The sequence below is a fragment of the Aotus nancymaae genome, unplaced genomic scaffold, assembly GCF_030222135.1.
Source record: "Aotus nancymaae isolate 86718 unplaced genomic scaffold, 86718_ANA_hifiasm-v0.15.2.pri h1tg000029l, whole genome shotgun sequence".
Classification (NCBI taxonomy): domain Eukaryota; kingdom Metazoa; phylum Chordata; class Mammalia; order Primates; family Aotidae; genus Aotus; species Aotus nancymaae.
This window is the reverse complement of record NW_026988442.1, coordinates 16,990,633-17,013,860: the sequence shown is the minus strand read 5'-3', so window position 1 is coordinate 17,013,860 and position 23,228 is coordinate 16,990,633. Positions and strand designations below refer to the sequence as shown.

At 48.4% G+C, this 23,228-nt stretch overlaps 2 protein-coding genes across 5 annotated transcripts in view; one reads left to right on the top strand and one right to left on the bottom strand.

Annotated features, from left to right (window-relative positions):
- Nucleotides 1-9,114: 9,114 nt before the first annotated feature.
- On the top strand, nucleotides 9,115-13,912 carry GHRH (growth hormone releasing hormone). Its single transcript, XM_064382895.1, has 4 exons — nucleotides 9,115-9,197; nucleotides 9,492-9,596; nucleotides 11,670-11,797; nucleotides 13,866-13,912. Exons 1-4 carry the CDS (start codon nucleotides 9,115-9,117, stop codon nucleotides 13,910-13,912), a joined length of 363 nt encoding a protein of 120 aa, XP_064238965.1.
- Nucleotides 13,913-19,327: 5,415 nt separating this feature from the next.
- RPN2 (ribophorin II) overlaps nucleotides 19,328-23,228 on the bottom strand; it is a 63,291-nt gene continuing 59,390 nt past the window's right edge. For 2 of the 4 annotated variants that reach the window (XM_064382409.1, XM_064382407.1), the window contains 2 exons: nucleotides 22,516-22,563; nucleotides 19,328-19,648 (listed from right to left, as the gene is read on the bottom strand). In XM_064382409.1, the coding sequence (XP_064238479.1) occupies nucleotides 19,636-19,648; nucleotides 22,516-22,563 (61 nt within the window). In that variant the 3' untranslated portion in view covers nucleotides 19,328-19,635. The remainder of the gene's footprint in view (nucleotides 19,649-22,515; nucleotides 22,564-23,228) is intronic. The other 2 variants (XM_064382410.1, XM_064382408.1) reach the window with 1 other exon arrangement.

Below are 23,228 nucleotides of genomic sequence, written 5' to 3'. Positions count from 1 at the left end.
GACTGGGGGTTGCCTAGGCCTGGGGGCAGGAGTGGGGACTGACAGCAAATGGGCTAGAAGGAACTTTTGGAGGGACAGAGGTGTTCCAGAACAGGATTGTGGCAGTGGTGGCCCCACTGTATACATGTATGAAAACTCATGGAGCCATAGACTTAAAACAAGTGAGCTTTATGATATGGGAATTGTACTTCAATAGAACTGTTAAAGTTCTTTTTTTTTTCTGAGATGGAGTTTCGCTCTTGTTGCCCAGGCTGTAGTGCAATGGCGCGATCTCTGCTCTCCACAACTCCGCCTCCCGGGTTCAAGCGATTCTCCTGCCTCAGCCTCCCAAGTAGATGAGATTACAGGCAGGTACCACCACGCCCAGCTAATTTTGTATTTTTAGTAGAGACCGGGTTTCACCATGTTGGTCAGGCTAGTCTGGAACTCCTGACCTCAGGTGATTTGTCCGCCTCAGCCTCCCAAAGTGCTGGGATTACAGGCATGAGCCACCATACCTGGCCTAAAGTTCTTTAAAAAACAAAAAATTAGAAAAATTTGGAAATCAGAAAAATTTTTTTTCCTTTTTTTTTTTTAATAGAGACAGGGTGTTACTCTGTTGCACAGGCTGGCATATGGTGGCACAAACATAGCTCACTGCAACCTCCAACTCCTGGGTTCAAGCGATCCTCACACCTCAGCCTCCCGAGTAGCTGGGACTGCAAGGAAGTCAGAAAACATATTTGAGTCACAGCTTTTTCAGCTACTGACCAGCTCTGTGGCTGTGGCTGAGCATGTCACCTTCTAGGCCTGTTTCCTCATTTACAGCAATGACAAGAACAGCAATTGTAAAAGTGACATCGTGAGGCCTGCCTATACCAGGTCTGCCGTTTATGCGATGTCACAATAATCTCCACTCAATAGCCTTACATGTGGAACCCTATCACTCCCATTTACAAATAAGAAAACTGAGACCAGGTGTGAAGTCTGTAGCACAACACCTGGCACAGAGTTTCAATCAAGCCTGGATTCGGAGTCCCACAGCTTCTCTGGCCAACTCCATGTATCCTGCATCTATACCCTGGCACGGCGTCCACTCTGGGCGCCCAGCTCTGCATGGGTCCCACTTTGCATTTCCAGGAGCCGCCCCCACACTTCCTGACTGTGCCAGAGTCCATGGCCCTGGGGCTCCCAACTGCTTCGTCTGCTGCCTGCCGCTGTGACCTGCGCTTTTTAAAAAAATAATATTTAACTTTTGGCCAGGGCAACATAGTGAGACCTCATCTCTATTAAAAATAAAAGTTAGCTGGGCGTGGTGGTGTGCAACTGCAGTCCCAGCTACTCAGGAGGCTGAGGGGGGAGGATTGCTTGAGCCCAGGAGGTCAAGGCTGCAGTGAGTTGAGATCACACTACTACATTCCAGCCTGAATGAGACTCTGTCTCCAAAAAGTTAAACAAATAAAAAAAAAATTAACTTACAGCTATCAGCCCATTCTTTTTTTTATTTTTCTTTTATTTATTTATTTATTTATTTATTTTGAGATGGAATCATTCTGTCTTCCAAGCTGAAGTGCGGTGGCGCAATCTGGGCTCACTGCAACTTCTGCTTCTGGGGCTTAAACAGTTCTCGTGCCTCAGCCTCCAAGTAGCTGGGATTACAGGTGCTCACCATCACACCCAGCTAACTTTTTGTATTTTAGTAGAGACGGGGTTTCACCATGTTGCCCAGAGTGGTCCCGAACTCCCAAGCTTAGGCAATCTGCCGCCTCGGCCTCCCAAAGTGCTTGGATTACAGGCATGAGCCACTGCACCCAGCTACTATCAGCCCATTCTCAATCCTTGGGATCTGGTCTGACTGACCACATCATGTCCTGGCCAGCAAGGTGACATACCACTCAAGCTTTGCTTCTATAAGAAACATCTCGGGCCGGGCGCGGTGGCTCAAGCCTGTAATCCCAGCACTTTGGGAGGCCGAGGTGGGTGGATCACGAGGTCGAGAGATCGAGACCATCCTGGTCAACATTGTGAAACCCTGTCTCTACTAATACAAAAAAATTAGCTGGGCATGGTGGCGCGTGCCTGTAATCCCAGCTACTCAGGAGGCTGAGGCAGGAGAATTGCCTGAACCCAGGAGGCAGAGGTTGCGGTGAGCCGAGATTGCGCCATTGCACTCCAGCCTGGGTAACAAGAGCAAAACTCCGTCTCAAAAAAAAAAAAAAAAAAAAAAGAAACATCTCATATTTGCTAGATGCCAAGAACATGGCTCAGTGCAGGCTAAGAAGAAGAAACACAAAATAGTGTTGCTAGGGGGACTCTTGGATTACAATCACTGGCTTGTAATTGTGACCCCTTGAGGTACTCGGGGTAGGCAAGGGGGTCTCCACTTCCCCCTCTTCAACCAGAGTAGCCCCATTTTGAAAAACCTGTCTCTGTAGGTTTCCAAAGAAAAAGTTTGCCCCTTTTTAAAAAAAGTTTGGGCCAGGCACAGTGGCTCATACCTGTAATCCCAGCTCTCTAGGGTGCTGAGGTAGGCGGATCACGAGGTCAGGAGATCAAGACCATCCTGGCCAACATGGCGAAACCCTGTCTCTACTGAAAATACAAAAAAATTAGCTGGGCATGGTGGCACACACCTGTAATCCCACCTACTTGGGAGGCTGAGGCAGGAGAATTGCTTGAACCCAGGAGGTGGAGATTGCAGTGAGCAGAGATTGCACCACTGCACTGCAGCCTCGGCAACAGTGCGAGATGTCTTCTCAAAAAATAAAAAAAAAGTTTGGGCTGGGCACTGGGTGCAGTGGCTCACGCCTGTCATCCCAGCCCTTTGGGAGGCTGGGGCAGGTGGATCGCCTGAGGTCAGAAGTTCGATACCAACCAGGCCAACATGGCAAAATCCTGTCTCTACTAAAATACAAAAATTAGCCAAGTGCAGTGATGCATACCTGTAATCTCAGCTCCCCTGGAGGCTGAGGCAGGAGAATCGTTTGAACCTGGAAGGTGGAGGTTGTGGTGAGTCAAGATCACGCCACTGCACTACAGCCTGGGCACCAGAGTGAGACTCCATATCAAAAAAAAAAAAAAGAAGTTTGAAAGTTGCTGTTCTTTGTCAACTCTCAAGTTTCCAGGTAGAAACTGAGGCCTGGAGGGTAGAAGTAACTTGCTAAGGGTCACAGAGGTCATGATTGACAGGCTTGGGAGAGGCAACAGGTCCCTAGACTCAAGGCTTGGAGCTCTTTCCACACCTCCACGACGGCCACCTGGGAAACCAAAGCTTCTGCCTTCTATGCATTTATGTCATTTTTGAGGATTTCTTAGCTATAGGCTAGAGAAATCTGGAAACACAACAACTCTCCCAAGGTTTTCCATCTCTCTCCTCTCACTTCGCACTTCTCTGAGGCAACTGCAGTGTGGCTGCCTTGACACATGATGACGGATGCGCCCGGGCCACCTGTGACCACAGCAGGTGCAAATCAAATAGTGGAGAATTCTGATAATTGGACGACAAGGGAGATAGGGAACAACTTTCCCCACTAAGGAGAGAAAAACACTTATTTGTAATGTTGTCTACCCAAAAGTGAAATAAAATTACACGGGGACAAAACTAAATTATATGAAATTTTTAAAAGGCACATTTATCTTGGAGAATAAATAAGCCATTGGTGTTTCACTGTTATGAGTTCTCCAATTATTTTTAATGCATACTTTTTCTTTTTTAAAAAAATATACTTTTTGAGATAGAGTCTCGCTCTGTCACCCAGGCTAGGGTGCAGTGGTGCAGTCTTGACTCACTGCAACCTCTGCCTCCTGGGTTCAGGTGACACTCCTGCCTCAGCCACTAGAGTAGCTGGGACTACAGCCGTGTGCCACCACACCCAGCTAATTTTTTAATTTTTTTGTACAGACAGGGTCTCATTATATTGCTCAGGCTGGTCTCAAACTTCTGAGCTCAGGTGATCTGCCTGCCTCAGCCTCCCAAAATGCTAGGATTGCAGGTGTGAGCCATCGCTCCCAGCCAAGTTCTCCAATCATTATTATGGAAGTATATATTTTCTGTATCCTCTTGGAATAATGTTACAACTTTGTACTCTGTCTACCCTGTCAAAGATAAAGGGAGACTTTACCAGGAGTTTTAATTTGCAAGGGGCCAAACCTCTTTCACCTATTAGGGTTTGTCAGTGTAATGCTAAAAACAGTCCTTTGGTTGACTTGTGGGTAATTGATTCTCTGACGCTGACAACGTTTAGGAAAATGAAGGGATAAATGATGGAAACACCAGGCGGCTGCCGGAGAAAACACCCAGCCCAGGGCCCCTAGACTGGAGCAGTGCCTCGGAGCAGAGGGAGACCTGCCACATAAGAGGTGAGAAGGGGTAGCCCTGGGGGGCTGGGCTGGGGGGGGGCAAGAAAAGTTAACCTTCTCACCACCTCAGAAACACTGAGTCCAAGAGGCCCACCACCATCCTCTTTGCCCATGGACTGGTGAGTACATTTGAGCCCCTCTCTGGATAAAATCACCCCTCAGTAGGGGCTCTGGAATAGGTTTTTGATGGTGCGGTTTTGGGCTTGTCCTAACTTAGGTGCATGGCAGACTGGCTCCAGATGTCTGTTGCAGGCGGGTGAGTTCTCAGTGCTCCTTCAAGGGTGCGTGGGCAGGCTTTGGGAGCAAGACGTGAGTTGGCTCGATTTTCCTGTCAGTGATAGGATTCTGCCATGGATCAGAGAAAAGCCAAGTGGCTGTGCAAATCAATACTGCTCATTGATCACTCGGAACTGATTCAATGTAATTGCTGGGAAATTGATAACATTTTGCTTTCTTGCTCAATTGCAGCCACACTCTTTACTCCAGGTTTCAGACACAGTGGTCTGTCCTTGGAGTCCTCTACCACCCCACGCTTGTCTCCTGATCCTTGCTTTAAGTGGTCCTGAAGTACTTGTGTCTTTCACTATAGACCACCTCATAGCCCTTCTGGAAGGAGGTGGGGTGTCACTCTTTTGAATGGCAGTTCAAGATGCTTCCTCATTAAAAACTTAGATTTCTTTTTACTTGGAATGCTGTCAGTGAAACAGTTTATAAACCAGGGTGCTCAAATTTCAAAGGGGAATATTCAAGGAAGGTTAAAGATGTTATTTCCCTGGGTTTTCAAAAATGGTCTTGCTAATTTGGGTGCTTGAGACCTGACCTCTGTCATTAGCTGCAGGTGAATCTGCAGAATTCTCCCGGCATTCCTGGCATGAAGGCTGACAAAAGGTGCCGATGGATGTAGGTCAAGTGCCTGTTTATCCTGAATCCAGGCAATCTCAAGTATATCTAATCACAGAATCTGTAACCACTGCAGGAAGCTAACTGATGATCATAATGATAGATTATAAACTCTGGAGTGCCGTCAGTCAGCAGAGAGTTGTCAGCAATGCTGTTGGGCTTGGCTACACTTAATTCGGTGAATTTTGACTCCTTAAATTGTCATATGGAATGTATCTGTTGACAGCTATTTTATTTTTTTATTTTTTCTTTGGGATAGGGTCCTGCTCTGTCACCTAGGCCGCAGTGCAGTGGCACTACCATGGATCACTGCAGCCTTAACCTCCTGGGCTCAAACAATCCTCCCACCTCAACCTCCAGAGTAGCTGGGACTACAGGCATGTGCCACCAGACCTAGCTAATTTTTTTTTGTAGAGATGAGGTTGCTCGGGCTGGAGCTATTGTATCCTTAGTGACATAACCTTTATTCTTATCTTACCCGACACTGGATAATTCTTGTTGTTTCCCATTTTCATCCGCTGGGATCTGAAAACCCATGGACTAGGTTCTCGTAGCTCAGAGGTTGCTGTGCTGTCTTGACCTATGCCTGGGGCACATGATTTGTGGGGAATGTTGAGCCTCTTGGTCAGCCTGTGCAGGACTGAGCCTCATCTTGAATAAGCAGGGTATTACCATGTTTACTATGACTCGCCCTCCCGGCAAATTCTGCCCTCCTATAAGGTTATTTTCAACTCCCTGAAACCACTGGGTATGCATACAAGGGAACCGATCAAGCAGGTGTTCCCGTTTGTCCCCATTCTTTCTTCCCCAGAGGCCCAACGACAAAGAGCAAGAAGCTTTCCTTTTTTTCAGACCCTTTCCCACGTGCAGGTGACAGAGGCTGAGGCGGCCTGTGAATGGGGAGTGCTGTGAATAGGGCATTGTACCTGGGAGGCTGAGCATGGCGCGGGAGGAAGTCTGCTGGCCTGGGAATGGGGAGGCCCATTCTGAAGTGCCCACTCCAAAACTAATTTGATGGAGGACCGTGGAAAAGGCATTTGTCTTCTCTGGGCTCGTTTCCTCGGCTGTAGGATGAGCATGGGGATGCCTGTTCCAGAGGGAGGGTGCAAGGATGGGTTGTGGAGTCCGGAAGGGCACAGGGGCTGGGAATCACTTGTGCCAGCTCTCGTGAGAAGAGGCAGGAGCTCAGGAGGCAGAGGGAGAGCTCAAGCCAAGAGGAAGGGCTTGAGCTTTATTCTGGAGGGAGTGGGGAACCAAGGGCTTCTGAGCAGGGGAGGGTGGTGATTAGGAGCCTAGATCTGTCTGAATCTTTAAAAGCTCAGCAGCAAAGAAGGCAAGAAAGCCAGGCTGCAGCTGGGAGACAGAAAAGGCAGTGGTTTCTGTCAAGGTGCCTGCTTGCATCCAAAGATCTCCCCAGCTTACGAAATTCCACTTCTGGAGAGGCAGCCTGGACCAGGTTGGGAGACGGGGGACCAGACATGGTATGGTGCGATGAGGAGGATGGAAGACTGCCAAGCCTTGGTCTGAGGAGCAAAGGCCTAAGTCTGATGCAAAATGTATCTAAAGGGCTGGTCCTGTGGCTGCAGGTGCAGAGGCTCCGGCCCAGCAGGCGGATGTTACAGCAGCCCTCGGGCCAGATCCCATTCTCATCTTTTCTCTAGCCCCAGTTCTTACCGGAAGGGTACAGGCTTAACAGATATTTGCAGGAGAAGGAGATTTGGGCTTGACATGAAGAGGTAAACTTCCTAACAATAAGAACTGCCTGGGTCAGGCATGGTGGCTCACGTCTGTAATCCCAACCCTTTGGGAGGCCGAGGTAGGAGTATCACTTAAGCCCAGGTGTTTGAAACCAGCCTCGGCAATATAGTGAGACCTTTATTTTTACAAAAATTTTCAAAATTAGCCGGGCATGATGGCACATGTCTGTAGTCCCAGCTACTCAGGGGGCTAAGGCAGGAAGATTGCTTGAGCCCAGGAGTTTGAGGCTGCAGTTAGCCATGACTGGGCCACTGTACCTCAGTCTGGGCAACAGAGTGGGACCCTGTCTCAAAATAAATAAATAAATAACCACCTGGAAATTAGCCCCTGGGCCTGGGGGTAGTGAGCTCCCTGTCATTCACTGGCAGAAGCAGAAGCTGGAGGACGGCCAGTGTGTGTGTTGGGGGATGCTCATGTCAGGGAGGGAGGGGCTGGCCACTGAGGCCTGGGCTGCTGCTCCCTCCAGCTCTGCGGGTGCAGGATCTCAGGCTGCAGTGAGCAGCCCCCATGAGTGCTGCCTGGGGGCCCAAGGCATCCCTGGGTTAGAGGAGACTTCAGTGCCTTCAGAAAGGAGGGTGATGCCCTGAGAGGGCCAGTAAGCCCAGGAGAGCAAGGTGGGTTCTGCCAGCACTGGCCCTGCCTGCCAGAACTCCTCAGGAAGCCGTGTGAGGAGATGGTGGGAAAGGCGGGGGTGCTGGCCATCTCCAGGGCTTGCTGGGCCTCCGGATGGAGCTCCATCCCCACAGGGTACACATCCTGCTGAGAGACGGAGGCACCCATGGGAGACGGGAGAACCCAATTCCTAGGTGACCAAGTCCCCCCGAGGCCGTGTTTCCGTTCCCGGTCAGGTCTGGGCTGACAGCGGTGGCACTTTCCTTGGCGGAGGCGGGCTCTGTCCCCTGCTGGCTGCTCTTCGCCTAATTGCAGAGTTCGGTGTCAGCAGGCCCCACTTAAGGGTAATTACAGGACCTATGAGATGACTGCGCCATGCTGGCTCCCTGGGCTTTCCCGTCTCTTCCAGGACTAAAACTCCTCAGCAAAATCTAAGCATTTAGAGGAAGACTTAGAGCCCTTCTCGCCTCTCTCCAACTCCATACAAAATTAAAACAGGAAGAACCTGCCCCTTGGGAGGGTCAGTCTCAGGTAGCCACAGCAAAGGTTTCTAGAGAATTCCTTATTCATTCAGGCACCTCACTTTACCAGATCCTTACAGGAGCAGAAGCAAGATGTCTAGTTACCAACTTGGTTTTATGGCCAGCGAATTTGAGGCTCAGAGAGGTGAAACCACTTGTCCTGGGACACACAGCTAATGACAGCAGAGCCAGGATTTGAACTTCCAGTTTGTCTGACTCAGAGCCCAGCGGTTACCCTGGCTGCCTGCTGTCAGTACCACACAGGATGGAGCTGAGAGAGGGGCACCAAGAGAAGGTTCTTTGACCTCCCCTATGCCTTGCTAAGGGATCTCACTTTATTATTATTATTATTAATTATTGGAGACAGTGTCTCACTTTGTCCCCCAGGCTGGAGTACATGGCATGATCTTGGCTCACTGCAACCTCCGCCACCTAGGTTCAAGGGATTCTCGTGCCTCAGCCTCCCGAGCAGGTGGGATTACAGGCGCACACCACCACTCCTGTCTAATTTTTGTATTTTTAGTAGAGATGGGGTTTCACCATGTTGGCCAGGTTGGTTTCAAGCTCCTGGCCTCAGGTGATTCGCCCACCTCAGTCTCCCAAAGTGCTGAGATTACAGGCATGAACCACCATGCCTGGCCCCAAATCCCACTTCCAGTGCCTTATAGCAAGGAGGAATTTCACTCCTATCATTGGTTTTCAGTTCAACCCTATGTGGTTGGCAGAGTAGCTGCATCAGGCCCATTCTACAGATGGAGAAAATGAGGTCAGAGCTGGTGACTGGCAGAGGCAGAACGTGAACCCGGGTCTGTCTGACATCCAGAGTCTGGGTTCTTTTTCCCATCCCACAGCTTCCAAAGGACAAGGACCAAGTCTTGCCATGGAGCCAAGCCCAGGGCTGGGCCAGTAAATGGCATCCCGATGGCTGTGGCTGCACCTGACCTTCCGCTCCTGTCACTCTGCAGGTGCCGCCCCCGGGTGAAGGATGCCACTCTGGGTGTTCGTCTTCGTGATCCTCACCCTCAGCAGCAGCTCCCACTGCTTCCCGCATCCCCCTTTGGCCCTCAGGTAAGCAACCCCTGGGGAAAGTTCCCACCACTCCCAAGCCATCCCTGCCATGGGCAGGTGTTAGTGAATGCAGACTCCTCTCAGCTGGGCCCAGCTGTGTCTCCAGCCCCTGTCTGTCCTTGCAGAGGAGGCAGACACAGCTTCACAGAGGTCACTCAGAGGGGCCTGAGTCTCTCTTGGGGTGAGTGGGACAGATAGCAACAGAAGGATCTTGCAGTGACATGGTGAGTGCAGCCGTGACTGTCCTCTCACCTGGCCCCCACCCCGCCCTCTGACCAGACTCCTTCTGCACAGGATGCGGCGGTACACAGATGCCATCTTCACCAACAGCTACCGGAAGGTGCTGGGCCAGATGTCTGCCCGCAAGCTGCTCCAGGACATCATGAGCAGGCAGCAGGGGTAAGCAGAAGTTCTAGTGATTTCTCCCCACACCCTGCAGCAGAGTGCAGGAGGTTGGTCCCTGCAGAAGGCCAGGCACCAAGTCAGATCTCTTCCTTGGCACAGCAAGTGTCATTCCTGGACTTTCCAAAGCAAAAGGATTCCAGTGTTAAACCTCAGCTTACCTCCACACCTATCACGTGCTTCTTCCGTGAGGCAAAGCCATTACTAGGTTCCAACAGTAACCACACTGGTGGTAGTTACCATTTAATCATGACTCCATGCCAAAAACAAAGGCTCTGCCCTGGGACACTTACAGACATTGGCACAGTGGTGGGCACACAGGATACCCTTGGTAGTGTCAGCTACTATTATTCTTAGTTTCTTGCTTTCTTTTTTTCAGAGACAGGGTCTCATTCTGTTGCCCAGGCTGGCATACAGTGGCACGATCATGCCTCATTGTATTGTAACCTCAAATGCCTGGACTCAACTGATCCTCTCAGCCTCCCAAGTAGCTGTGACTGCCAGTGTGCATCACTGCAACTATTTTATGTTTTGTAGAGATGGGGTCTCGCTATGTTGCCCAGGCTGGTCTCAAGCTCCTGGCCTTAAGCAATCCTCCCACCTTGGCCTCCCAAAGCGTTGGGATTACAGGTGTAAGCCACCTTGCCCAGCCTTTAGTTTCTTTAATCTTCATAACAACCCTACACAGTAGGGACTCTTATCCCCATTGTACAAGGTTAATTGCTTCTAAAGGACACACAAAGAGTGGCAGAGTTTGGAGCCAAACTGCCTGACCCTATTACAGCCTGTATGCTTTTCAGTTTTTACTTTGAAAAAAATCTCAAACTTACAAAAAGTTGCAGCAAAAGCACAGTGAACTTCCACATGCCCTTCCAGTTCCTAACATTTTATCACATTTGCTTAGTCTATATCCATAGCTAGATATAGATATATACTGGCCGGGTGTGGTGGCTCACACCTCTAATCCCAGCACTTTGGGAGGCCAAGGCAGGCGGATCACTAGGTCAAGAGATCTAGAACATCTTGGCCAACAGATGAAATTCTATCTCTATTAAAATTACCAAAAATCAGCTGGGCATAGTGGCAGGTGCCTGTAATCCCAGCTACTTAGGAGGCTGAGACAGGAGAATCGCTTGAACCTGGGAGGTGAATGTTGCAGTGAGCCAAGATCACGCCATTGCACTCCAGCCTGGGCAACAAGAGTGAAACTCCATCTCAAAAAAAAAAAAAGATATAGATATTTACACACAGAAACACATAATCACATTTAGTATAGTTATCATTTTTGCTGAACCATTTGAGAGTAAATTGCAGTTCTCCTAATACCTAACTAAAGGACATCCCCTTACATAATCATTGTATAATTATCAATTATCCATATTCACATTGTGCCAGCTGTCCCAAAATGTCCTTTATAACAATTATTTCTTTTTCTGATCTAGGACCCAATTCAGGATCATGGATAACAATTAGTTGTCATGTCTCTTTAGTTTCTTTTAATCTGGAATTATTCCTCAGTCTTTCATGACATTGACATTTTTGATTAGTAAAGGCTAATGATCTATAGAATGTCCCTCATGTTGAATGTGCCAGACACATCCCCATGATTAGAGGATTCCTAATCATGGGGAATTCCTAATCATGATTAGAGGATTAGCATTCCTCTAATGATGATTGGAGGATTCAGGTGATGCACTCATAGAAGTAGTGTTGTATCCTTCTCAGTGCCTGGTATCAGGAGGCACAGGATGTCAATTTGTGCCGTTATTGGTGGATTATTGGTAGATGGTAACTTTGATCAGTTGGCTAACATGGTGTCTGCCAGGTTTCTGCTCTATAAAGTTATTTTCCCCTTATAATTAATAATCTGTGGGGGGACATTCTGCAACTGTGTACACTTGTACTACTGTACTCTTCACTACTCCGTATACTACCTCCCTAAGTGTGGCTGAATCTAACTCAGTTGGGTGGAAGAGTCCACACCAGATATTTAAACAGGCAGAGGGAGATACCCCTGCCTCTCCACGTCCTACCCAAATAGCAATTAGTTTTCTTTTTCTAACCACATAGAGAGAGAAACCAGGAGCGAGGAGCAAGGGCACGGCTTGGCCGTCAGGTAGACAGCGTGTGGGCAGAACAAAAGCAAATGGCATTGGAGAGCATCCTGGTGGCCCTGCGGCAGAAGCACAGGTATGGGCGTGAGTGCATGTGTGCATCTAGGGACTTCAGGGCTTCCTACCCCGTGGTTTGCCAGGAAAAGGAAAGAATCCACTCCTGTCTAAAGGTATGGGGCTCTGCCAAACAAATCAAGAACAAGGACCCTCCTGACAGACATTAAGAACTAGGAGAGCGCCCGGGCGCGGTGGCTCATGCCTGTAATCCCAGCACTTTGGGAGGCTGAGGGGTGAGGATCGCTTGAGGCTGGGAGTTTGAGACTAGCTTGGCCAATATAGTAAGACCCTATCTCAATAAATAAATAAGGACGAGGAGAGTTCTTTAGACATTAAGGGTGGAAGATGTCTGATGGAGACCACAACTTATCCATGTCTATATCCCACTGCGCAGCCAGAGGCCAGGCTCAGTGCCCATGCCTGAAAATGTTACTCACTGAATGGCTCTGGGAAATGACCCAGAAACCTGAATTTTGACAGGTGTCCCCAAGGATTCGGGTGCAGGTGATCTGACAGGCGTGCTCTGGATCCCTTGCCAAGTTCAAAAAAACTATAAAGTCAAAGACAGACCAGCCCTCTCACACCCTGTGGTAGCTGAGTGTGCGCAGACACACGATCAGCAGAGGAGAGGCAGTGATGACTGTCGTTCCCAGCTCACTGGCCCTCACGTTTCCCCGGGGAGTCAGGAGAGATCCGAAATGAGTTTCCTCATTTTACAGAGGAAGAAAAAGTTAGGCAAAGAGTGGGCAGCAGCTGGCCCCAAGTCAGGGACTAGGAGGCCCAAGACCTGTTTTGCCTCCCTGGAACTTCTTTGCACAAAGCCCCACTTCATGAACAAAGTTTCCCAAAAATGCCGTGGCTGTTTGGAGAAACTCAGCTGGGCTTCAGAGCCTGATTTTTTTTTTTTACTCTCGTCACCCAGGCTGGAGTGCAGTGGTGTAATCTCGGCTCACTGCAACCTCCGCCTCCTGGGTTCAAGTGATTCTCCAGCCTCAGCCTCCCGAGTAGCTGGGATTACAGGCACCCACCACCACGCCCGGCTAATTTTTGTATTTTTAGTAGAGATGGGGTTTCACAATATTGGCCAGGCTGGTCTCGAACTCCTGACTTCAGGTGATCCACCTGCCTTGGCCTCCCAAAGTGCTGGGATTATAGGCGTGAGCCACTGCGCCTGGCCTAGAGCCTGATTTAACTGTGAGCACAAGCAGGTCCCAGTGTGGCTCTGCTGGGCACTTCTGGTCCAACCTATTTAGCAAATCCAGTTCCCAGCAGAGCTCTCCATGGCCTTTCTCAATTTCTTCCCAACCGTATCAGACACCACTAGCCCAGAGATTTCACCACCTACAAGCAGCAGCAGGCCTACAGCAGATGACAGGAGGGTGACAACCAGGCTGGGAGGCGAGAAACACCTGGGCCCCAGGCCTGGTTCTGGAGCTAGCTGCACAGCAACACGCTTCTTAGTTTCATCCCTATGAAAGAAGGAGTTAGCTCTGACCATCTCTAGGGTCCACAAGGCAAGAGTTCTAAAATAATGTCTCTAAGAAGAATGCCTCCTCTGTACCTTGCAGGCTGGGATTAGGTAATTGTTCACCTGCTATGGCTCTCATCAGGCCTCGGTAGGGTGAAAATGGCTCCGTGGAGGGCTAATCCTAAGAATGCAGGCTTTGTTCCTGCAAGTGAAAAGCCAGAGGCTTCACAGAGATTGAAGTCATAGAGCCCGCCAAGCTCGCAGGAAGGGGCCCGAAGGCTGCTACAGTCATAGTTCCCCCGCCAGCTCCACTGCTGCAAATAGCAGGATATCACTGGTAGGCAGGAAGAAGTTCCTGCTTTAGAGTGCAGGGCAGAGCCATGTGACAGATAGCATACTTTTGCACCCATCATACATTGTGTCCATGTAGCAGCCCTATAAGGAAACTGAGGTTCGGGACTCACCTTGCTGGCACGCATGAGCATCCTTCCCTCCGCCCCACACTACCTCTTTTGAAATCCAAAAAACCAGCTCCTGCCACAGAAGCACCCATTGCCCCGGTTCCATGCGTCCTCCAGCCACCCTCACTTCAGTCCCCTGGATTCAGCTTGATCTTTCTTTCTGCAGCAGGAACCAGGAATGAAGAATCCTCCTGTGACCTGGGCTACCTGTAGCCAAAATGAAACTGGATCCAGTCAATCCTCTTTCATTTCTGACCCACTTTTTCCTTTGTAAATACAATAAAATTCCCCCATACTGGTGTGCATTTAAATGTTCTTTTCTATTCAGCCTAACTTTCTATGGGTTTTACATAGTTACATTTCCCAAAGTGGTATTACAAGGTATTATTTTTTTTTAAAAGCTAACATTTAAAGCACGCAGAGTGCAAACCAGGCAGCTTCATGCATAGAATCTCCTATGCCCCTCGCACGGGCTGACGGCGGGTATTGGCATCCTCCTCCTTTCACACACAAGGAACTGAGGCACAGAAAGTGTAACCCAACTGCCCACAGTCACACCTGGCAAATGAGAGCTGGGATTCAAATGCAGGCAAGTCCAACCCGGAACCAGCTCTTAACCACATTCTACCTTGGGTCAAAGGCATCCTTTGCCCATGGGTGACTTGCTCATCTATAAGCAATACCATTTATTCATTCAACAAACATTTATAGAATACCGACTCTGTGCCAGGTACTGTTCTGGGCACTGGAGAGACAGCCATGAACAAAGTCCTTGAGATCGCTTGAACCTGGGAGGCGGAGGTTGCAGTGAGCCGAGATCGCGCCACTGCACTCCAGCCTGGATGAAAGAGCGAGACTGTCTCAAAAAAAAACAAAAACAAAGTTTAGAGGAAAGATGAGGAACCAGCAAAGGAGGCTGAGAAGTAGCAGGCAATGAGGTAACGGCAAAGCCACTTCACAGAAGAATCCCAGAAGCCAAATGAAGAGCGTTTCTAGAAGAAAGAGTTGATCCATTCTGCTAAATGCTGCTGACAGGACAAGTCAATGTGTGTGTGGTAGGGGAGAGAATAATAAACCCAGGTCAATATAGAATATGTCAGATGTTGGCGAGTGCAAAGGATAAAGCTCTAAAGGGCTGGGGAGCGCTGGGAGGTATAATTCGATCTACAGTGTGTACATGTGAAGGCTTCACTGATGATGTGACATTTGAGTAAAGACCTGAGGAAGAGAGGGAGTTGGCTTTGTAAATATCAGAGTAAAGAACTTTCCAGGTGGAGTGAAAACCCAACAAAGGCCTGGAGGCAGGAATGTGGAGGGAGGACTAGCGAGGGGGTCAGTGTGGCTACCTGGGCAGGAGCAAGGATGTGAGTGGAAAGAAAAGAGTCCTGGAGGAGCACGAGGCCAGCTCATGGGGACACTTGGCAGTGTTAAAAATAATTGTAACAAATTGAGTTTGTTGTTGTTGTTTTCTGAGACAGAGTCTCACTCTGTTGCCCAGGCTGGAGTGCAGTGGTGTGATCTCAGCTCACTGCAACCACCACCTCCAAGGTTCAAGGGATTCTCCTGCCTCAGCCTCCGCCTCCTGAGTAGCTGGGATTACAGGCATGAGCCACGGCGCCAGGCCCACAGTTAGGATTTGGATCCCACACTTGGTGAGATGAAAGCCATGGTGGAGTTTAAGCAGAAGAAATGACAGGCTCTGACCTATGTTTAAAATCACCGAGAAATGGTCAAACTCTAGATACATTCTTAGGGCAGAAGCCATTTGCTGATAGACAAGGTGTAGGGATTGGAGAGAAGTCAAGAATGACTCCCGAGTTTTTGGCCTGAGGACTGGAAGGATGGAGTTGTCACTCAGCAGCTTTGGGGTTGGGGGAATATTAAGCGTTTAGGTTTGAATGTTGAGTGTGAGGTGCCTATGAAAGGTCCAAGTGAGGAAGCTGAGTAAGCACATGACTGTACAGGTCCTAGTTCAGGAGAGAGTCCCCCGAATTCAGGGGAGAGGTCTGGACAGCTGGTTTGGTTCGGTAGTTGTCACCATTTAGAAAGTCTTTAAAGTCAAAAGACTAGTTAGATTACCAAGGAAGACTACAGAAGAGTAAAGTCCAGGGACTGATCCCCTGGAAACGCCTACATTTAAAGTTTAGAAGAGGGCCAGGCGCGGTGGCTGATGCCTATAATCCAAGCACTTTGGGAGGCTAAGGCAGGAGGATCACTTGAGGCCAGGAGTTCAAGACCAGCCTGGCCAACATGGTGAAACACTATCTCTACTAAAAATACAAAAGTTAGCCTGGCATGGTGGTGCATGCCTGTAATCTCAGCTATTTGGGAGGCTGAAGCAGGAGTATCGCTTGAACCCGGGAGATGGAGGTTGCAGTGAGCTGAGATCACACCATGCACTCCAGCCTGGGTTAAAGAGTGAGACTGTCTCAAAAAATTTTTAAAAACAGTTTAGAGGAGGCCGGGTGCGGTGGCTCAAGCCTGTAATCCCAGCACTTTGGGAGGCCGAGGCGGGTGGATCACGAGGTTAAGAGATCGAGACCATCCTGGTCAACATGGTGAAACCCCGTCTTTACTAGTACAAAAAATTAGCTGGGCATGGTGGCGTGTGCCTGTAATCCCAGCTACTCAGGAGGCTGAGGCAGGAGAATTGCCTGAACCCAGGAGGTGGAGGCTGCGGTGAGCCAAGATCGTGCCATTGCACTCCAGCCTGGGTAACAAGAGTGAAACTCCGTCTCAAAAAACAAAAATAAAATAAATAAATAAAACCCTGTCTTTACTAAAAATACAAAAATTAGCTCAGTGTGATGGCACATGCCTGTAGTCCCAGCTACTCCAGAGGCTGTGGGTTGGGGGATCACCTGAGCCTAGGAGGTTGAAGCTCTAGTGAGTCGTGATTGCATCACTGCACTCCAGCCTAAGCAACAGAGCAAGACTCTGTCTCCAAAAAACAAAAAAGGGCTTTGTCCAGTGGGTAGGGTCAGACAGACAGCATCTGTCTCTGCTATACCCCAATATACAGGCTGGCCAGGCGTGGTGGTGGATGCTTGTAGTCCCAGCTACTCAGAAGGCTGAGGTGAGAGGATCCCTTGCGTTCAAGGTTAGCCTGGGCAACATAGCGAGACCCCATCTCTCTCTCTCTCTGTTTTTTTTTTTTTAAAGCTCCTAAGATAAAAATCAATCCTCCTCACCACAGCCCCTAAAAGCCAAGTTTGTTCTGGCGTCTATCCCAGCGAGGATGCTGTTCCTGCCAGTGACATCTCGGCTGCTTGGCCTGCTTCCAGCTGGAATGTGCCATGCTCTCGCCCCAGAGCCTCCGTGCTGGCTGAGTCTTTGCCCGGAGTGCTCTTTCCCAGCTTGGCATAGGCGCCTTCTCATTCTTTGTCTCAGCTGAGCCCTCCCAAGCCATCTAGGTAAGAACTGCTTCCTCTGAGGCCCTTCACATTTGCAATCACTGCTCCCTTTCTCCCTCAGCCAGCCTGCCCGTGGCTTGTACCTGGACCAAGGGCAGGGATTGGATCAGTCTTGCTCACTGTCTTGCTAGCTCTGGACACAGAACACAGCCTGGCACATGGCAATGTTTGCTGGGCTGTGTCCTCCAGCTCCCGTCTGAGTCTGCAGGCCAGCCCGGAACCAGCCCAAGAACCCCTTACTTAGCTGTGCCAGCCCTTTCTCCAAAAAGCTGTTTCTTGACTTCTTTCCCTGCAGCCACTGGCTGTTGTTTGTTTCCAGTGACCAGGACACCCAGCACCCTTTATAATTCCACCCTCGGGCCCTACTGCCCCTTCTCCACACCACTGTCCACCAGCCCCACACCCAGTCTGTCTCCCGGGCCTGCACAGGTTTGATGATAGGTGGAAAGCACCCCTGCTCTCATCCCACATACTGCTGGCGCTCTTTCCTCACCAGTCTGAGCGGCTGAGGTCCCAGCACACCTAAGTAGAAACACTAGGAGCCACCCAAGAGCAACAGGGAGCCACCGTCACCCCTTCCCCTCAGAGTGGGATAAGAAACTAAAAGCGGAGGGTGCCAAAGGCATACGGCTGTGGGAGCCAGGCGGGTATCAGAGGCGCACAGCTGGCAGTGGACCAGCGCCAGCGTCCCACTCGTGGACACCTGTGGGGATGGAGCTGACCAACTGGAGCTTGCAGGCCCCGTCCAAAGGGAGGAGGTGCTATTCAGTGACAACTGACTGCTGCCATCCAGGAATCAGGCCTGCCATCGACAGCTCTAATTTTCTCTTTCAAGAGAACCCAGAATCCAAAACCAAGATTTTTATATAAAATCTGTCTTCAAATGTTGGTGACTTACTCAATTTTTAAAAAACACTACAGATCACAAGTTTGCAACCTCTGGGAAGGAGAAGCCTCCTTCCCATCTTAGAGGCATCCCTATAACTGCCCACATCACCCTCTCACCTGTAGGACCCCATTTAGAACCAGCATAGAGTTCCAGAATCTTCTTTCCCTTTTCCCCAATCAAAATGCCAATTTCTTCACTGCAGTAAGATCCAACTAGGTTGGAAAGCGATCTGATTAAAATAAAACAACTTCCAGCCCCCCAATTCAATAAATACTATGATTACCATATTTCAAAAGTTAACTAAACGTATCATGTTTCAATTAATATTAGGTTGGTGCAAAAGTAATTGCAGGTTTTGCCATTCTAGAACTAGAGGCAATGGGCCGAGGCACATAACTGTAGGTCAATCAGGAAAGACGCCAAGCACTAAGATGAACGAGCATTCAACTCCTTTACTCCTATGAGGTAGGCAGTTATCCCCTCACTTTTACAGAAGCACAAAAGGAGCTTTACAGAAGTCAAACTACTTGCCCAAGGTCCCACACCCTAGTAAGTGGCAACACTAGGTTTGTCTGGCACCGAAGTCTATGCAGTCAACCATGCTATGCGGTATTACTTCTCTACGTGCTATTATATCACCTCATGTAATGGTCGCCCTAGGGCACAACTTCAAAGGGGGCATTCTTGAGATGGTTGTGGCCTTCTAGCCTAAAGTAACTCAAATGGTCAGTGCTCTGGTCTGAATTTGCGTCCCTTGAAAATTCACTTTGCATCGAAATCCCCATGCATCATTCTTTTTTGTTTTATTTTTATTTTTTTAGACAGGGTCTGGCTCCCAGGTTCAAACGATTCTCCTGCGTCAGCCTCCCAAGTAGCTAGGATTACAAGCGCACACCACCATGCCTGGCTGATTTCTGTATTTTTGGTAGAGACAGGGTTTCACCATGTTGGCCAGGCTGGTCTCAAACTCCTGACCTCAAGTGATCCACCCACCTCAGTCTCTCTAAGTGCTGGTATTACAGATGTGAGCCACCACACAAAGTGGTGCCCCAAGACAAGAGCCTTGAGCAGAGGTCCTCACTGCTACAAGTGGGGCCTTCAGATACCAACAGGGCTCCTCTGCAGACAGCTCATGCTCACTGCTGGAGAAGAAAGGAAGCTGGCCTTTCCAGGCAGTTCTCAGTTCTGTTAGGAAAGGGGCAAGAAGGACCAATGTATAAAGCCTGGAGAAATACGCTGGCATCAACAGCATTTCCAAATCAGTTGTCATGTCACATACCCAAGGACCCCACCACCCGAAGTACTAGAATAAGCTCTCAATCGGGCCTTTGTTCCTATTATCATCTGCTTTATTCCAAAACAATTATACATTTCAACTTTTCAGATGCAACATCTGGGTAGTTAGGAATATTCACAGCATCTCGCACAGTGCCAAACAAAGAGACTATTGGAGCTCACCAGGTATCTGCTCTGTGTTGGGGAAACTGAAAAACGACAAGCAAAAGTAAACTACGATCTTGACTTTGTCCTTTTTAAATAGTGTTTTTTTTCCCATTTTTCTTTTCATACTGTAAATTGTTCTTGACTCCTTTTCTTGACATTCAGTTTTCAGAATTTCCATCCTTCATCTGGAACTAATGTGCTGTTCTGAAAAAAAATGGAGACAAACACAAAATTATTGACGGTTTCAGTTCACTGCTACAGTTCCTAACCAGTGACAACAGAGAGACCAAGGTACTCTCCCGCGATAAGATCCCATTTATAAGGGAATAATCATTTACCGATTCTATTTATGCCCCATCTCATTTTACAAAAGAATGTAAGACAACTAGTTCATAATTAAGCTGATGACGACTTAAATACAAACAACAAAACAAACTCGATAATAACTAAGACAGTGGTATGTGACAACATACGGAGATGAGTTAATTCCAGGCACACCTCTCACAGTGCAAGGCCAAAAACAGAGTGTAAATTTCAACTGGATGAACAGAGAGGAAAGCTTAAAGAATGCTTGTCCTCAATCTCCCAGATTCCAGCTCTGCCAACCAACACGTGGCCCTTCTGTAGCTTGGAAGATGACATCCTGACCATTCATTACACAAACCTGCACATTCCTGCTGTGTGGCCGTGATCTTGCCAAGTCACACTCAGCCTCTAACCTAACACAGAAACATTCTCAAAAATGGGACTCAGCTCACAGAAAATGTTAAAGGGGATAAAAACCTATCTCCTGTATTCTTCTTTTCCTCTCTGCTGCCTTTTCCTAGGCTCTAAGGAGGGATGGGAACCACAATGAATGAAAAGGACAATCTAGACACACCGTGCAGCTGAGGAGGTGACTGCTGTGAGTAACCGATTCCGGCAGGCTCCAGCAGGCAGAGGCAGGGCTGCCGACACACACACCATCCTTCAGTGGCAGCTCTTCCCAGGGGTAAGGACTAAGGTGATGATGACAGAGTCTTGCAGAATGGCAGGCTCCAAACCCATTTATAAAGCAGTTCCAAGAGACATGCACAGGCATGGGATTAATCTTGAGGGCTGGGTTGTGCACCCTTAATTTCTTGCCAATATTCAGAGGTTCCTAGGTACACTAAAATGTGTAAATTCAGAAATGTTCACGCAGAAAGGATAGCACAAGTATGAAATAAGAACAGCTGAAGGGTAGTGGCCCACAACCCTTGACTGTAGCTAGGAACTTATGTCCCATATGTCTGCTCAAATCAATGTCTGCCCTCAGATCGAGAGCACTTTGCTAACAGGGGTTTCCTTTCAAACACTAGGAAGTGCCAAATGTCCAAATGATCAAGGGACTTTCCTCTCCCTCAAGCAGTGATCTGGGGATAGCAGAGTAGAAACAGACTTTAAAAATCAAAAGGCCGAGCAAGGTTGCTCATGCCAATAATTCCAGCACTTTTGGAGGCCAAAGCAGGAGAACTGTTTGAGCCCAGGAGTTTGAGACCAGCTTGGGCAACATAGTAAGACCCCATCTCTCTCTTTTTTTTTTCTTTTTCTTTTCTCATTTACTTACAGAAGACCCCATCTCTATTAAAAACATTTCTTTTTAATCGAGAAAAAAAACTGAGTTATTTAAAGAATTAGAGAACTCAATATTTAGCAGAAAGGACTAATTCTGAAAGCACATCTCAGACAGAGTGACTATAATTTATGATAAAACCAAATGGGCAAAGCCAGGGAATGGGGCTGGGAGAAGGGACTGACTCTAAAGGGGGCACAGGGGAACTCTTTGGAGTGTGGCAATACCAATATCTTGATTGAGGTGGTGGTTACATGACTATATAGGTTTTTCAGGATTCACAGAATTGTACACTAAAAAGCGTAAATTTTCCTGCAGATAAATGATACCTCAATTAAACCTGAAAAAAAGCCAAACCAAAACAAATGCGGTTCCCTTCTGTGCTGGGGACTAGGTGACCCAGCTTACGCTCACACATCCCTGGAAACGCTCTAAATCCTACGCTTTTGTTGATCTCTACTATTTTCAGAGGATTAGAAATTAGATGGCTTTGTGGCTTTGGCAAGAAGAGCCATTTCCAAGGCAAAGGATAAAAGAGAACATGACTTGAAAATTCAAATACCTCCCTCCCTTTGTTGGTCTAGGGCAGGGGTCAGCAAACTGTGTCACTCAGGCCAAATCCAGCCCACCACCTGTCTTGGAGAATAAAGTTTTACTGGAACACAGCCACACCCATTTGTTTATACAGTCTATGGCCGCTTTCACATGACAGTGACGGAGTAGTTGGTGCCAAGAGACCATATGGCCAGTAAAGCCTAAAATACTATCTGGCTCTTTACAGGAAACTTGCCAGCCCCTGGTCTAGAGGTGCAGATCAATGAAGCATTCGACACTCCCTCTCCTTCCCTCCACTTCCCTCCCATCCTAGGACTGGTATGCAGAAGAAGCATGAGTGAGATTTCACTTCACATTTTAGTTTCATGGGGAATCGCCCTTTTAACATACCCTGAGTGCTAGGAACCTGGATTCTGATGCTGGCTTTGATTTGTGGCCATCAGTCCCTCGTAATTTACAGTCTCCCCAAACTACACAGTTTGGCTCAACTAGAGACTGGTGTGACAAAAAAGTCTAGAAACAGTGACAAGGTGTGCCAGGATTTGCCATGGGACCATCATTTAATGAATTTTGGATTTGTCTTGTCCTTATCTCAGCTCTCCTGGAAACAGAGAGAGAGGACTGTCTATAAATAAGTACACCATGGGACATAGGGAGAATGAAGTCTTATACAGTCAAAGCCAGGCCAAAGCTACTCACTGCAAAGTTATCCCATCAGCTGGGCTAACTCAGGAAGCTTTTGCCCTGGTCCAGTCACAACCTTATCTAGCAAGTTGCAAAACAGCTTCAGAATTCAGCTGTGGCTTAGGGAGGGGTGGGAGGAGCAAGTGGGCTGAAAACGAGAAAGATAACTGACATGCATGAGGCGGGTAAGAAGGGGAAGGGACCCTGCTTCTGGGATGAGTCCACCCTTCATCTTTACCGTAGTGTCCTATATTTTGCCAATCTACTGCTCTGCTCTGCAGCGATCCTGCCAAAGGAAAGAGGGTTTGAGAATCAAGAAAGGACAGTGAGGAGAAATCAGCTGAGGAAAGAAATGACAAACACCCAACCAGAGCTTCCATTAGGACTCATTAGAAGAGTGGGCTTTAAGCTTTTGAATGGGATATATGAGTAGAGGAGAGGAAGGAGTTACTGATCCTTCTGGGATTCTGAAAAAAGCCATGGTCTCTCTCCCCAGAAAATGCGTACAACTTTAGGATTCCAAACTAGGAACTCCTGCTAAGAAGGATGTAAACCAAACGGTTTCTACCCAATTCTCGTCTTGATTTTGTTCTTATTTTTCATTTTTATATATATTTTTTAGAGATGATGTCTCACTATGTTGCCCAGGCTAGTCTCGAACTCCTGAGCTCAAGTGATCCTCCCGCCTCAGCCTCCCAAAGCACTGGGATTACAGGCATAGGCCACCATGCCTGGCAGATTTCATTCTTCTTGAGTGGGCAACTTCTAGAAAAGAGAGAACTTAGCAGAGCACAATCTTTTGGCTCCCTGGGGGCCCAGGCACCAAAGGGAAGAGTGTTCTGTTTTGTAAAAACAACAAAGTCCCAGATCTTTCCCAGGTACAATGCACAGCCACCAGGAAAAGGCTACTGCAGGGTGGAACAATGAACCAGCTGCCACTTCTGGTGCTAA